Source organism: Lemur catta, chromosome 4 (assembly GCF_020740605.2).
Source record: "Lemur catta isolate mLemCat1 chromosome 4, mLemCat1.pri, whole genome shotgun sequence".
Lineage (NCBI taxonomy): Eukaryota > Metazoa > Chordata > Mammalia > Primates > Lemuridae > Lemur > Lemur catta.
In genome coordinates this window covers 32136509-32150683 of record NC_059131.1, presented here as the reverse complement: position 1 = coordinate 32150683, position 14175 = coordinate 32136509, and the positions used below count along the sequence as shown (strand labels likewise).

Below are 14175 nucleotides of genomic sequence, written 5' to 3'. Positions count from 1 at the left end.
TAATTTGGCAAGGTAACTGAAAAGGCCCGATAATGCCATGACATTCAAGACATTTTTGTGATATTCCAAAGCATACTGACACATTGGTCATCTTGGAGAAATGATTCATGTTTGTTAATGATAATTCGTACCTCTATTATATTTATTAATCAGCTCTCAGATAATTTAAGGGTTAAAATTACTTGGTTGGGTTACTGACATTGTGAGGTTGATAAACAACATTTTGGGAATATTAACTATTTTCTTGGCCATATTAATTACATGGATTCTTTGAACTTAGATTTTATAAGTATTTTCTCATAGGTAAATGATTATAGAAAATAAATGGAAAGAACTGATATCTTTACTGGGATATTCATTGTCAGGAAGGATATGGAAAAATTAAATTTTTAAAAAGAGTGTTATTTGATGATACAAGTATAAAGACATAATGAGAACAGTTGATGGTAGTATTAGAAACATAGGAAGAAGCTGTGTTGTGTCATGTGGTTAGATTGTAGAGCTCAATTTAAGAGGAAGTCTTTGAGTCAATTATAAAGTGTTTTTGAAAGTTGTCTTTTTTTATTAACACAAACCATATTTTCTTTAGCCTTACACTAGCCAGTTGGGTAATGATTTTGAGTATCTAGTTTGAACATTGTAAATGTTGGTTTCATGCCGTGAATATTTCTTAACCCTATTGTATGTTTATTTTTACATTAGGTGAGAAATTCATCCACACTTCTCTTTAGTACCTTGATCACAAGAATTTTTGGAGTTAAAAAGGGAAAGGATGAACTTTCCAAAACAAATAGGTAAGCTCCATCTAATGCTAACTTTGCTTTTTACACAAGATTGTCCTGGCCAAAAATAATTTTTGAAATTGTGCTTACTTTTATAGATTCATCTAGATCATAAAACTGTAAAAATACTATAAAGAATTAACCTATGCTGCCAAATCCTAAGCCCTTGAGCAAAAATACCAACTGCTTAATAAGTGGACCTTTCAAAGCAACAAAAATTAGCAAGGTAGCAAGGGCTGAAAATGTAGAGCTTGTTTTTCAGTGCAATAGTGAAAGTTTTTTTCCTTTGCATCTTCAAGTATTCCTGAAATGTCTAAGTTACTTTTTCTTGATGTGTCATCAAGTTTTAGCTTGTGCAGTATCTTTAGTGTTATGGGTGAAAATTTAAATATTTATGATACACTCATTAGAACATGTCCCAGATTACCTTTGCATTAAACTCTGGTGTGGAGGGGAGCAGTTGCAGTTACAGATGTTGACCACAAGGAATAAATAATGCTTTTTACTTTTTGGTCTTTAGTTTTATGTTTACTTTCTAAGATATTTTCCTCTTAACAAGGTTCTTTTAATGTCTGGAAGGAAACCTATAGAACCATTTTGATTATGGGTAATTTTTAGATATAATGCAAAAGTTTTGTTTGTTTTTACAGAAAAGCTTTGAATGATTATTTTTTAGCACTGGAAACGATTTAATGGTAGTCTAATTGGCTTGCAGTTTTTAACACTAGATGTCACTGTTGCTACATGTTTAATTACTTCCTTAACCTCATTTAGGGTCCAGTTTGGCCCAGTGGTCTTGCTTTTGAGGATCCAGAGATAAATTCAGGCCCTATTCCTCTCCTGTCTAAAAAAGTTATTATGCTTCAAATTTAAGTTTTAAGCTGTTGTTAATTAAAATGTATTTTCTTGTGATGAAACTAAATCTTAGGAATTAAAAAATATCATGAAATCATTTTATGATGTACTGGTGATAATTTTAATGAAACCTACTGTGGTAGTTCTGAATTATCATTTAAATTACTACTTATCACTCTATAAAAATACACCAGATATTTAAAAGGAAGGTAAGGGCTATAAGTATGAAGCTGCTGAATAGGTTCAGGAAATACCAGAGAGGCTTTTTTTTTTTAACCGAGTAGTATTTTTAAAATAAATAAAACATTACTCCTTTCGAAGGATGATTACAATTTTTATTTTTTAGCTTGTTCTTAGAGAAATTCTTCCTGTCAGTATCTTGAAATCACTGATATTTGTTTCTCCTTAGCTTTGTCTATTTTGTTAATAATTCTACAATGTGCTAAGGTTTAAAACAATTGGGTCATGTTATAAGAGCATGATAAATAGTGATATACATAAAATAGTATATTAAGTCATTAAACAAGTGAAATTAATGTTTAAGACTGAACTTGAAAATGAAGAAATGCCTTTTTTTAGTTTTTATGAAATAATTCTTGGATATATATATATATATATGACACAGTTACTGTATATAGGAGAAAGTGATCAGATTTATTTAATTTGGATTGCATCTGAAGGAGAGTGGAAGAATAGGGCAGTGGTACCACACAGTTTTAATCTTTTATAAAGTCACAGTGATGGAGAAAACTTCCTTATAAATTTATTCCTCTTACATAGGAAAGGTTATGAAATATATTAATATAAGTTTCCTAGAAAGAGAGAAATGGAATATTTGTATAAATGTTTTGAGTAAAGTTGAAAAGTGAAATGAAGAAATTAAGTTAATAATTATTTTTAAATGTGGTGAACTATTTGATAAGAGCCCTCACTTCAATAATCCAAAGATTGATATATACCTTTATGTATATAAGGCTTCTGTTCTCTGTTTAACTCTTGAAAAGTGTATTTCTTGGCAACTCCTATTAGATTTGCTCTGCAAAACCTTTAGTGTCTTAAATTTGCAGTTATTTGTGATGGTTCTTGAAGTTGTAGTTTGTTTAATTATGTCACTTTTTGCTGAATGTTTATGCCTGTGCCCTATATTAACTCCCCAAGGGCAGGACCTTTTCCATATATTCTGTATATATAATGGGCACTTTAAGAATGCTAGTAATAAAAAAAAAAGAATGCTAGTAATAATGATATCTTGTTGGTTGGTTTCTTAACCAGCAAATGACTAACCTCAGATGATGACACCTCACAAGTCAGTTAAATTTACTTTCACAACCACAGATTGTCTTACCCACAATCTTGGAAATGTGTGCTTTTGGTCAGAAGGGAACTGGACATAAAAAGAACATCTGCTTTTTCCATCTACTAGGGAAAAAATGTCTATCTTGGAGTAAACAAACTTGGTTTCTAGGCATTTTGCTGCCACTGGAGATGACCTTAATAGACTCCTTTATCCACTTTGTACTTCAATTTCTCCATCTATATAACAGGAATAATAAGATCTATGCTCTGTACTCATAGGGCTATTGTGAGGTTAAAACAAACTATTAGAGGTTCATTTCTTTTTAAATTATTGGAAGTTCTAGGTGATTAGAGAGAGAGTTTGTTTTCTCTCTCTGTTACCACTTCTGTGATTGTATTCATCCAGCCGTCTTGCTCTCAAGACTGTGCTTTTTGAGGACAGTCTCAGTATCTCATCCATTTTTGTGTATCTGGTGCCTACCATAGTGTCTAGCATATAGGAGGCATGTAGAAATAATTGCCTAACAAATAAGTAAATTTTGTTACTAGAGGAGAGACAAGGAATCTGGTTTCTACTCCTGCCTTTGTTGCCATAGAGCCATGATAACCAACTGAGACAAGGAAACCTCTCTGGGCCTTGATTTTTCTTCTTTGTAAAATAAGAGGTTTGAACTCTCCCTGGGGTCTTTTCCCTCTGTAAAATACTAAGCTAAGACTTCACATAATGTTACTGGAATTGTGAGTTTGATAAAATGCTGTGTTCTGAGTGCCTGCCACATAGTAGGGACGAGAAGTTCCCGTTTCATATATAAAGAAAGAAGGAGAAGATCTGCCTCCCTGTTTGTAAGTGAGTAGAGTGCACTGTAACGATTGAATTTCTGAGCCCATCAATCTTGTTTCAGATTCATTCTTTGGATTATGAAGAATGAGAAAACATAAGTATTACCTGTGTGTTTTTAAATAGTTATTACATTTTAATTTTCTAAAACTCCTTTCATTTCTATTTATTGTTGCCTGACTCACTTGACCTAATAGATGAGTAATCGATCCTATGTAAAATCAGAACCAACAAAGCTCTCTGACCTGGGGAGTTTGTTACACTTTCTAAAAAAGCCTCCGTCTGCATGTGAGTGGGCTCACCTTGGTATCTCCTCATTTCTTACCGGGCAGGAGCTAAACCAGTGTGGTCTTTAACTGTAGCTCTTTTCCTTCAGCACCTATGTCTATTAACCTCAACTGTGCTAGTCCCAGCCTAATGACAAGTGTCAATACATAACAATCTGAAAAGCTTTATTTTTGACTTGTTGGAGTGTCTGCCTTGCCAAAACTTAATACAGGGCCTCAGTGTGCAGTGTTATATAGCTTTTGTACTCTCCCTTCATTTTAAATCAATCAGTGAACCAATAAGAACTTGAAAGCACTTGCCACGAACTCACTGTTGACATGGTAGAGGAGTACAAGAGGAATATAAAATTTGTACCTTATTCAAAGAGCTTACAGTTCAGCTAGGAGACAAAAATTGTTACTTGTAAATCAGATAAAAATGGAAGATACCGTATAATAATCACCGGCACAATGTGTTATGAGTAATGAACGCGTTAGAACTTTATGAATGGGAGAATTGAGTGGAGTATGTGGGAGAAAGTAGTGTTTCCCATAGGGATGAGTAAATTGGGGGTACATGGAAACAGGTAGCTTGAAAAAGAGAAGCGAAAAAATAATAATCTTATTTACTGTGTTGTTAAGCACAGTCTCTATTGTGTCTTATTAAAGAGAGCTCATATTCAAATTAATAATTTAGGATGGTTTAATACAATTAACGAGAAAATGTTAAAGCATCACTAAGTCTGAGTAAAATTATTTCCAATGACTATATTAGGAGATGTTAAATTATATTTATTTTATTTTCCTAGGTATAAATGACAGAGAATTGTTTTAGTTATTTTTCTTAACATTCGATGTAGGTCTGGAAGGATCCTCCAAGGGGCATCTAATCCAGTCCAGCATCCTGCTTATAGACAGATTTTGAAGCAATTTCCAGACAGACTAGCTTCTCTCCTGTTTTTCATGTTTTCTAGGAAAGGAGATTCCACAAGTTTCTGTGGTTACCCACTCCATTGTTTAGGAAAGAACTGGGTTCTCAAAACTAAAATTGAGAGCTGCAGGGGAATTGGGTTTTTATGTTTTAGAGAATGTAATTATTAGAATTCAAAATAGCTCATTTGCTTTGAACTACATAGTAACTCATAGCAAGTACCTATTCAGCCAAATTGAAAATCAAAATTTTCTTTGACTATGGCCAGGATAATATTAACATCCTCAAACCCAAAGAATTCTCATTTTCTCCATTTAACAAGCATTTATGTTTTTACTCTGTGCCAGGTCCTCTGCTGGTTCCTGGAATCCAAAGATGAATCAGAAATACTCTATGCCCTAGGGGAACTCCCTGTATCATGAGGAATGAGACAGTTAATCTGCAGTGTTGGAGTCTCTGTTAACACTTATGTAGAAGGAAGGGAGAAATTGTGAAGGGAAGTAGCATTTCTTTAGCACTCATTTGCCTGCTTGGCATATGCTAGACCCTTTGTACATATTTGACTTAAGCTGAATCACAGCTCTGGGAGGTAGGTAGTGTCATCCTAGTACACTAAATCTAGTGAGATTTAGTTATTTGCTTGTGGTATACAGTCAGAAAAAGGCAGAACTAGAACACCAATCTAGTTCCATCTGCAGAGTACATGCTAATTTACACACCAACACACAGAGCCCGTCTCGAGCAGTGAGTCACTTTTTGGAGTCTGGCTTTAGATTTTATGTTTTCAAACTCTGTGGAAAATAAGCCACTTCACCCAAAGTCTGAATGTGGACCAGTGATCTCACATCTCCCACATGGCAGGTTGATTTTTAGCAAGAAAAGTGTGAGGGGGCCAGAGGAGAATTTTGTTCTGAGGTGACTTTGAGACTCTGTGGATGGTGGAAAACAATTTGAATTGTGTACACGTTAGGCCCATGAATGCTCTTTTGTTCAGTGAGCCCCTCACTACTGTTTTTGTGCAGGCAGAGCTGAGAGAAGAGCAGGTCTCAAGGTTTCTAATGTCATGCTGTAAAACCAGGAAGGTAGAAATCTTAGTTTTCTGGTTGGCAAGAAGGGAATGAATGAAATTACCCCAATAAGTGTATCTGTGCTGCTAGTAAGAAGTTTACCTTTAAAAAAAAAAATAAAACTATCATCTCTGTAAAGCTCTTGTATTTGATGATAGTTTGGTGCTATTGGGAGAGGATTTGCTGGTTTTTGATAATTCTTTCCCATGATATGATTTCTTCTAGACTTAACCTAATGTTTTTCAGAGTCTATGCTTTTATTTTTCAAATCTTTAATTAAAACGATGCTAATGACCGTTATTTTTATTATTTGTTTTTATCTTTGAGAAGGCCTCAGAAGTCGTCTAGTCCCATCTCATTTTGCAGGTGTGAAAATCGAGGTGTAGAAAAGTTAAGTGATTTGCTCAAGATCACAGAGCTAGCACTGGTAATATAATTGAATGGTTATTTTTAGCTCACAGTAAGCTCAACTAGAACATTTTTTAAAATTAGCTAATTATTTAGAAACGAAGTTTCTATTAGCAACAGTAATACTAATTTGGATTCAAATGATTCTAATGTAAAATATGAAGTTTATGCTCTCAAAGAGATACTTCAGTTGTCATAGGATTTTAAAAATGAATGATTTGAAGTTAAGAGCCCCAGTGTTTTAATATGGTCTGGAGGGTCATTCATGCATTTTTCACAGTTGTTTGTAGAATGAACCTTCAGTCTGGTTCTTTAGGCACAGTAGATAAAATGAGTATTTTTGGAGACCGAAAGGTAAAGTATAAGTCTTGTGTAACCCTTGTTGAAAAGTTCTTAAAGTCAAAATTAAGTCTATACTGACACTTTGGCCTATGGAAAGTTTCATGTTTCAAGTTTTTGTTCATTCTTAGGTTTATAGATTACAGGTAGGAAAACCACAAATAAAATTTTTAACAGAAAAGAAGTTCTTAAAAAGAAATATGTTCATGAATTTAAAGTGGGAATTAGTCATTGTGTTCTTAAATATTGACTCTTGCATGGACCAAGTAATCTTTATTCCTAAGTACTGCTTCAGGCCATTGCCTTCTTTAATAACTAAGGCATTGTTGCTTTAGTTTGAGCATGTTCTATGGAATTTTGGCAATGCATGCATCCTCTTTCTGCATCTTAGTAAAAGCATGAGTAAATATTTTTTCTTAGCTTTGGTATTTTTGTAGCTTACATTTTATATGAGCCAGACTAATATAATGTAATACCAGGATTACATAATTTAAGACGTCAGGATTGCTTCCAGGACTATGAGATAAAGTCTTCATTTATCAGGGGGTTTACAAGCAGTATTTGTTGCTCATTCAGTACCTGTAGAGAAATACCACAGAGCTATTTTCCAAATGAGAAAATGGAGTCAAAGAGGTTAAAGCCAGAGGGTACAGTTTCTTTAGAACTTGGATTATATTTCTTCTTATTCAGAACTTAGTCGTTTTTACTATTGATTTTAGTAATGCATAGTTTAGAAATTCTAGGAATTTCTAACTGTTGTTATACACTGAACTTCCTTTTAATAAAATATAATCAATAAAATTTTTCCATTCAATACTTACGTACCTTGGCATTTTCACAAGTACAAAAGTAGTTTATGACATGGTCTTGGATTTCAAGGAGTTTATTGTTAGGAGATAAGACCAACATGTGAACTAGTTTAGGAAATATGAGTTTCAAACTCTCTCTGATACTGACTTTCAGGGGATAAGAGGTCGGAGGAGGTGGAGGTCGGGCCCATGCAATAGTCTGGGTTTAACGTGAACTTGAAAGGATGGGCAGGATTTGAATAGGTAGAGACAAGGGTGTTTCATATTGAGTTAATAGCTTAAACAAAGATATACATACAGGTTGGAATACACATGGTACATGTCTGAGAAAATTAGATGATAAATCAGACTAGAACAGAGAGGACATGATGGAAATGTTCATTCATTGATTCCTAGAGCAAGCATTGATTGACCACCTTCTCTGTAGGTACTGTACTAGGTTCTGAGGCTCTATCAGTGAGTAAAACAGTCATGTCAAAGGGATTAGTTTGGATTTTACGTGACACTCTTGTACCAGCATATTCCATGATAAAATTATTGTTTTAGGAATCATTTGAGAAGTGATTGGATTCTGTGTCACTGGCTGGTGGGAACGGAGAATATGCTACAAGGCCCTGGAAGAGAGTTGCGGGTGAATAACTAGTTCTCTCTGTGGATTGTTAAAGCATGGTTTCAGCTTAGTGTGATTATTTCAGTATTTACTGTTTTTGTCACTTCTGTATTGAGTAGTGGCTATGTTAATGGTTAATATATATCCTATGTTTTAAGAAATGTTAGTCCCCAAGAGAGTCAAAGACAGTGAAAATTGATTTTTCTGTTTTTCACTAAATAGGAACAATGAAGTAAATAAAACTTCCTTTATGACAGGGCTTCTCAGAACTTAATATGTTAGAATGCATTTTGTGAATCTTCAAGAGTGAGATATAGCATGCAGTATGCATATTTCCTGAAATTATTTGACCATAGATCTCTATGTCTCTCTGTTCCCCTCCCTCCCTCTCTCTTCCCCTCCCTTTCTCTCTCCCCCTCCCTCTCTCTATCTCTTTTTCTTTCTCAAAGATCATCTATTACCATCTCATATTCCATCAGACATAGTTTGGGGAATACTGCTGTGGGGATACTCACTGAGGCAGGTGAGAGGAATGTTTCTGATTATTAAGAGCACTACCATCTATGAGAAAGAAAGATATTCATTTCAGATACACCTTGGCAGCAACAGAAAGACTTAATTTTAGTGGCAGCTAAATACACTATAAATTATCCCAAATTGTCAGATAAAAATTTAAAATTGTCCTACATATAGTAGGTAGTCGATATGTAAGAATCCATGAAACTTTCATAATTTTAGACCTTTAAAAATCATACAATAATTAAAGTTCCTCTTTGGAAGAATGAACTTTGTATTCTATATTAGAATCTTTTACCATTTTGTCAGAAGAAGATAATTTCCATTTTCCCAAAGTCTTGATCATTAGTATGGGGAAAATAGTGCCTACAATATGGTTGATGAACTGATCAGCAAGGTGAGCACCTAACCTGTCAGACTGTGATATACATATATATACCTATGTATCTATATATCTTTATCTGTGTATCTATATAGATATATCTGTACAGTGTGGGGGGATGTTGGAGGGCAGATAGGGAGAGGGGAATAGAGTAGTAATCAGCTTTGAAATACAATAGGTAAGCCTTTAGGATCCTTTTGTAGGGCTGAGTTCTTTACCTTTGGACTGTATGTCTTGCTCATAAATTAAACAGCATACTCTCTTGTCATCCCTCACCGCCCCCCCCAATAGCTCTATCTGTTAAATATTTAAACATAGGCTTGAAATAATTCAGACTTAGAGCAATTAGAATGCTGCTGGCTGCAAGTAACAGAAAACCCAAATCAAAATTTAAACAAGGAAAACTTATCTCATATGTAACCAGGAAGTATTAAGGGGGATTGGTTCATTTCAGGTTGATAACATCATCAAAGACACAGGTTTTTTTTCCCCCCAGGTTTCTACTGTGCCATCCTTGATGTGATGGCATGGGCCCCAGGCAAGCTTCCTTCATGTTTGCAAGATGGTTGTAGTTCTAGCCATCACATCCAAACACTACAATGTCTAGGCACAATATCCAGTGGCTTTGTGCATCTCTCTTTCTTTTTAAGAGCAACAAAAACTCTTCCTGAATGTGTTCCCGTGTCCCCACCTCCACACTTTATAGACTTTTCTTCGCAGCATGTTGGCCAAAGTTAACATCTTAGCATGTCCCAACTTATCCCTGGCGAGGGAAGTAGATCCACCATCACTAGCTTAGACTAATCAGGATTCTCCAGTGGGGTCCGGGGTTGGTGCCAGCCCTCCCTGAAGCATATGACTACTGAGAGAAGGGTGAATACCCAACCAAAAATGAAATTTTGTTAGAAGGAAGGATAGGATAGAGGAATGAATGTTGATTAGGCAATAATGGTATTTGCTGCTACAGTCTTCTAGGCTATCTCAAAAACTGTAAAAATGTTTTCATTAAGAACGATAACTTAAATAGGAAGATAGTATATGTAGGATTTTAGCCTAATTAGGAAAATATATTTTTCCTTTTTCCTTTATTTCTATATTTCCTTCCTATAATTTTAAAAAGATATGAAGTAGTAAAAGTGTGTAGATATATGGTTCTGTATAATTCATTTCTATAAGCAGCTTGCATTATAAAAATTTCAGCCAGGAGCAAAGTATATGTCTTCACACATGAACTAAGTTTTGTAGAATGTTAAAATAGAGATTCTAAATGGAATGTAATCAATTTCTAACCAAGAAAAATGCTTTCCTGAAATATGAAATGTCTCCTTGTTTCAGAGCAAATCTCTAACAATCTAACAGAATGATAACATTGCTTTTTTTTATTATAAACTCTAATTCGCTTTGGAATTTGACCTATATATTACAGCATGGATTTTTCTTCTTGTAAGGCCACATGGTGTGAAGTCAAATTATCTTGGAACTTAATGATTTTTATTTGCGAACCAAAGTATTTTGATGTCACATTTTTCACCTCTGAACTCAACTTAGGCCAATTGTCCTGAACAATCTCTCTTTCTCTATCTGCTAAGTTTCTTTCTTTTCTCTCCTCTAAACTCTAAATGCTTTGTTCTGCACATGCTGCCTCTGTAAAAGTGGAACATGAGGTTATAAGGATCAGGGCAAACCAGCTGGGCTCAACAGAAGACGGGGTCAGACTAGCTTCATTTGACATGAAATAGTAAGGTAGATCCAGTTGCTAAATCTTGGAGGGCTAGCATTTTTCACTCTGTAAGCACAATTCTAGAGCCATCTCTTGCTCTTCAGACATCTTTGTCTTTCTTGTATTTATCTCTGTGATTGTGTTCTGAACAAAGATTTATATACATACAAATGGTCAATTACATATTCCCCCCGCTTAAATTCACTTGATTCTTTCCCTTGCCCCCTACAGTCAAAGCCCTCCTATGCCATTGGTTCCATTTCTATAATTGATATCCATTTAGGTGATCCAACTTTTTTTCTTCATCATTCATTCAGCATGTATGCTTACTAGGTTCAAGGCTCTAAGTGCTGATGGGAGTACAGACATTTATAAAATATGGTCTAAATCTTTGAAGAACAGTGGTGGAGGGGAAATAAGATTTGAACTTAACTGTAAAGTTAATTGTAAAACAAGCTGGAAAGCTGTAAGTACTCTATGAACTCCTTTCCTCTCTGTCAGGAGAAGAGACTGCGTGCTCCACTTCTCCTATTTCCTCAGTTCAGCTCCACTGCATGATTGCACCTCTAGCAGAGACCTTTCTCACACTCTTAAGACACACATTCTTTTAAACCCCTTCCTCCTTCCCTTCTCTGTCAGTTCTTCTGTTAAGACAGAAAAATCTCACCTGACCATTTATTTATCTTGCTTTCTTCTTTTGTTCTGTCTGTATGACAATAAGTGATTCAGATCATGGCTGATAAGCACAGAGCAGTATTGATAACATGCCTCCCCTGCCTGTACAGTCAGGTGCCACATAACAGCATTTCGGGCAATGATGGACTGCATTATATAATGGTGGTCCCATAAGATTATGTAATAAAGGAGCTGAAAAACTCCTGTCATCTACTGACGTAGCTGTCATAAGGACTTAGCACAAAACATTAGTCACGTCTTTATGGTGATGCTGGTGTAAACAAACCTACATCTACTGTGCTGCCAGTCATATACAAGTCTAGCATGTACAGTTATCTACAATATCTGATATTCCATAGTAAACAGCTATGTTACTGGTTTATGTATCTACTTTACTATACTTTTTATCATTATTTTAGGGTATACTCCTGTTTATTAAAAAAAAAGGTTAACTGTAAAATAACCTTAGGCAGATCCTTCCTTCAGAAGGTATAACAGAAGGCATTGTTATCATAGGAGATGACGTCTCCGTGCTTGTTATTGTTCCTGAAGAACTTCCAGTAGGACAAAATATGAAGGTGGGAGACTGATATTGATGATCCTGATCCTGATCTTTTTAAATAAATTTAGTTAGCCTAAGTGTATAGTGTTTACGAAGTTTGCAGTAGTGTACAGTAATGTCCTAGGCCTTCACATTCACTCACTACTCACTCACTGACTCATCCCAGAGTAACTTCCAGTCCTGCAAACCTCATTCATGGTAAGTGTCCTACACAGCTGTACCATTTTTTTTATCTTTTATAGAATATTTTACTGTACCTTCTCTATGTTTTGATTAGATTCTGTGTTAGGTACTTACTGTTGTGTTGCCGTTGCCTGCAGTATTCAGTACAGTAACATGCTGTACAGGTTTGTAGCCTACGAGCAATAGGCCATACCATGAAGCCTAGATATATAGTAGGCTAGACCTTCTTGGTTTGTGTGAGTACTCTCTATGATGTTCATACTACAATGCAATTGCCAAATGACACATTTTTCAGAATGTACCTCCATCATGAAATGACAGGTGGCTGTATTTGGAAATGAAATTATATGTATTCAGTGTGGTGAATGCCCAGTTTTCCCCAAAAACTTAGCACAGGTCATCTTTTCCATCTCCTTCATGCTTTAATTAAGCTAACTTTCCCTTAAGCTTTAACATTTCAGGGAAATAAAAAAGATTTTTTCAATGGTGTTCTCTTGTTTTGATCAGTTATCAATATTGCAATAGCATAGGTTTTAATTTTTTAATCATAAAAGCATGTTTCAATGGTGAAATAAATTATTTTTGTGGGCTACGTGTAGTGCCACCATTTATAGTATTTGTCTTTGGAAAAGTGTATTTGCCATATGACTATTTATAAGTTGGAGCCTTTCCACAGATGGACATACCATACTTAAATACTTGCTTGTTTTTATCCTTTCTGTTTTCAGCCCTGGCTACCTTTGAAATTGTGCTCTCATGCACTGCCAAACTGGTTGGCTCACCCATGGAAATTGAATTCCAAGGGATCCATGGCATTTTCTGTGGAGATTTCTTTCTCTAGAAATCTCTTCCTGCCCCTGCCCTCCATTAAATTGAAGCTTAATGATTTTTCAGGGCCTTGTGTGTTATATCACTCTTTATAGAAACTTTTAAAATCAAAATAGAATCATGTTTCTTGGTTCATTTATCTTAGCCTTGAGTGTGTGTGTGATTTGGTATCTTAATTACGTATTAAGCATCAGCCTTATGCCAGACTTAGTGCCGGGCACCAGGAGGATACAGAACAATGTATTAGGGAGTATGCAGTGGTCTTGAAATGAAACAAAAACCAAAACCAACAGGCATAAAACAATTAAGGAACAGATAAATCTCATTGTGAAGTGACAGTAGTGATAAGAAGAGGGAATGATCACTAATTGGGAATTAAACATTATATTATTATTATAGGATAACCCAAGAAATAAGCATTTGGTTATTCTTATATATTCTATGATGTAAATGCCATAGCCTGTGTGTTAGCAAATGCTTGGAGCTATGCTCTCTATTTATAAGCGGTTTCTCTATTTTTCAGAAAAACTGACTGATTTTTGATATGTATTCTTTATAATCAGAAATACTCAATGATATAATTGTCGATACTTTTATTCTTTTGGGGGGAGCAATAAATGATAATTTAGTAGTATTTTATGTTCCCCTCTAAGCAATAAGTTTTGATCTCTTTACTGAAGAGAACCTTGGATCTTTAGAGACCTGAGTGCAATTGTGAGATTGAAGAAAAACACCCACAACTCAAACTCTTTTCCTACATTTATTCTTTCTTAGCACAGTCAGCCTTTTGTCCCTTGAGTCCTCCCTGGTATCAGTATGCATACCATGGATGAGTTGTCTTTCCCTATATTCAAAACAAATATTCTTTAATTGGAATTGTCTCCTCTTTGCCACCATGTCACTGCTGATTTTGTGGATAAGCTAAGTCTGGTTAAAACTGCAGAGTCTTCCAGAGCCTGGGGGATGAATATATTATGCTGTGATCTCCATAACTCTACTCTTGCCTCTCTCTACTTCACTTTTGTTCTCTCTTTTTATATTGAAAGTAGTATATGCTTATGGAGAATATGGAAAAGTTAAAGTATTATTCTCTTCACCCAAATGCAAT

The 14175-nt window shown here is 35.1% G+C and overlaps 1 protein-coding gene across 1 annotated transcript in view; it reads left to right on the top strand.

Moving 5' to 3' along the window:
- The window catches only part of THADA (THADA armadillo repeat containing), a 298298-nt gene that overhangs the window by 81071 nt on the left and 203052 nt on the right, over positions 1 to 14175 (top strand). Inside the window, exon 27 of the mRNA XM_045549490.1 lies at positions 703 to 794. Coding sequence (XP_045405446.1) covers positions 703 to 794 — 92 coding nt within the window. The remainder of the gene's footprint in view (positions 1 to 702; positions 795 to 14175) is intronic.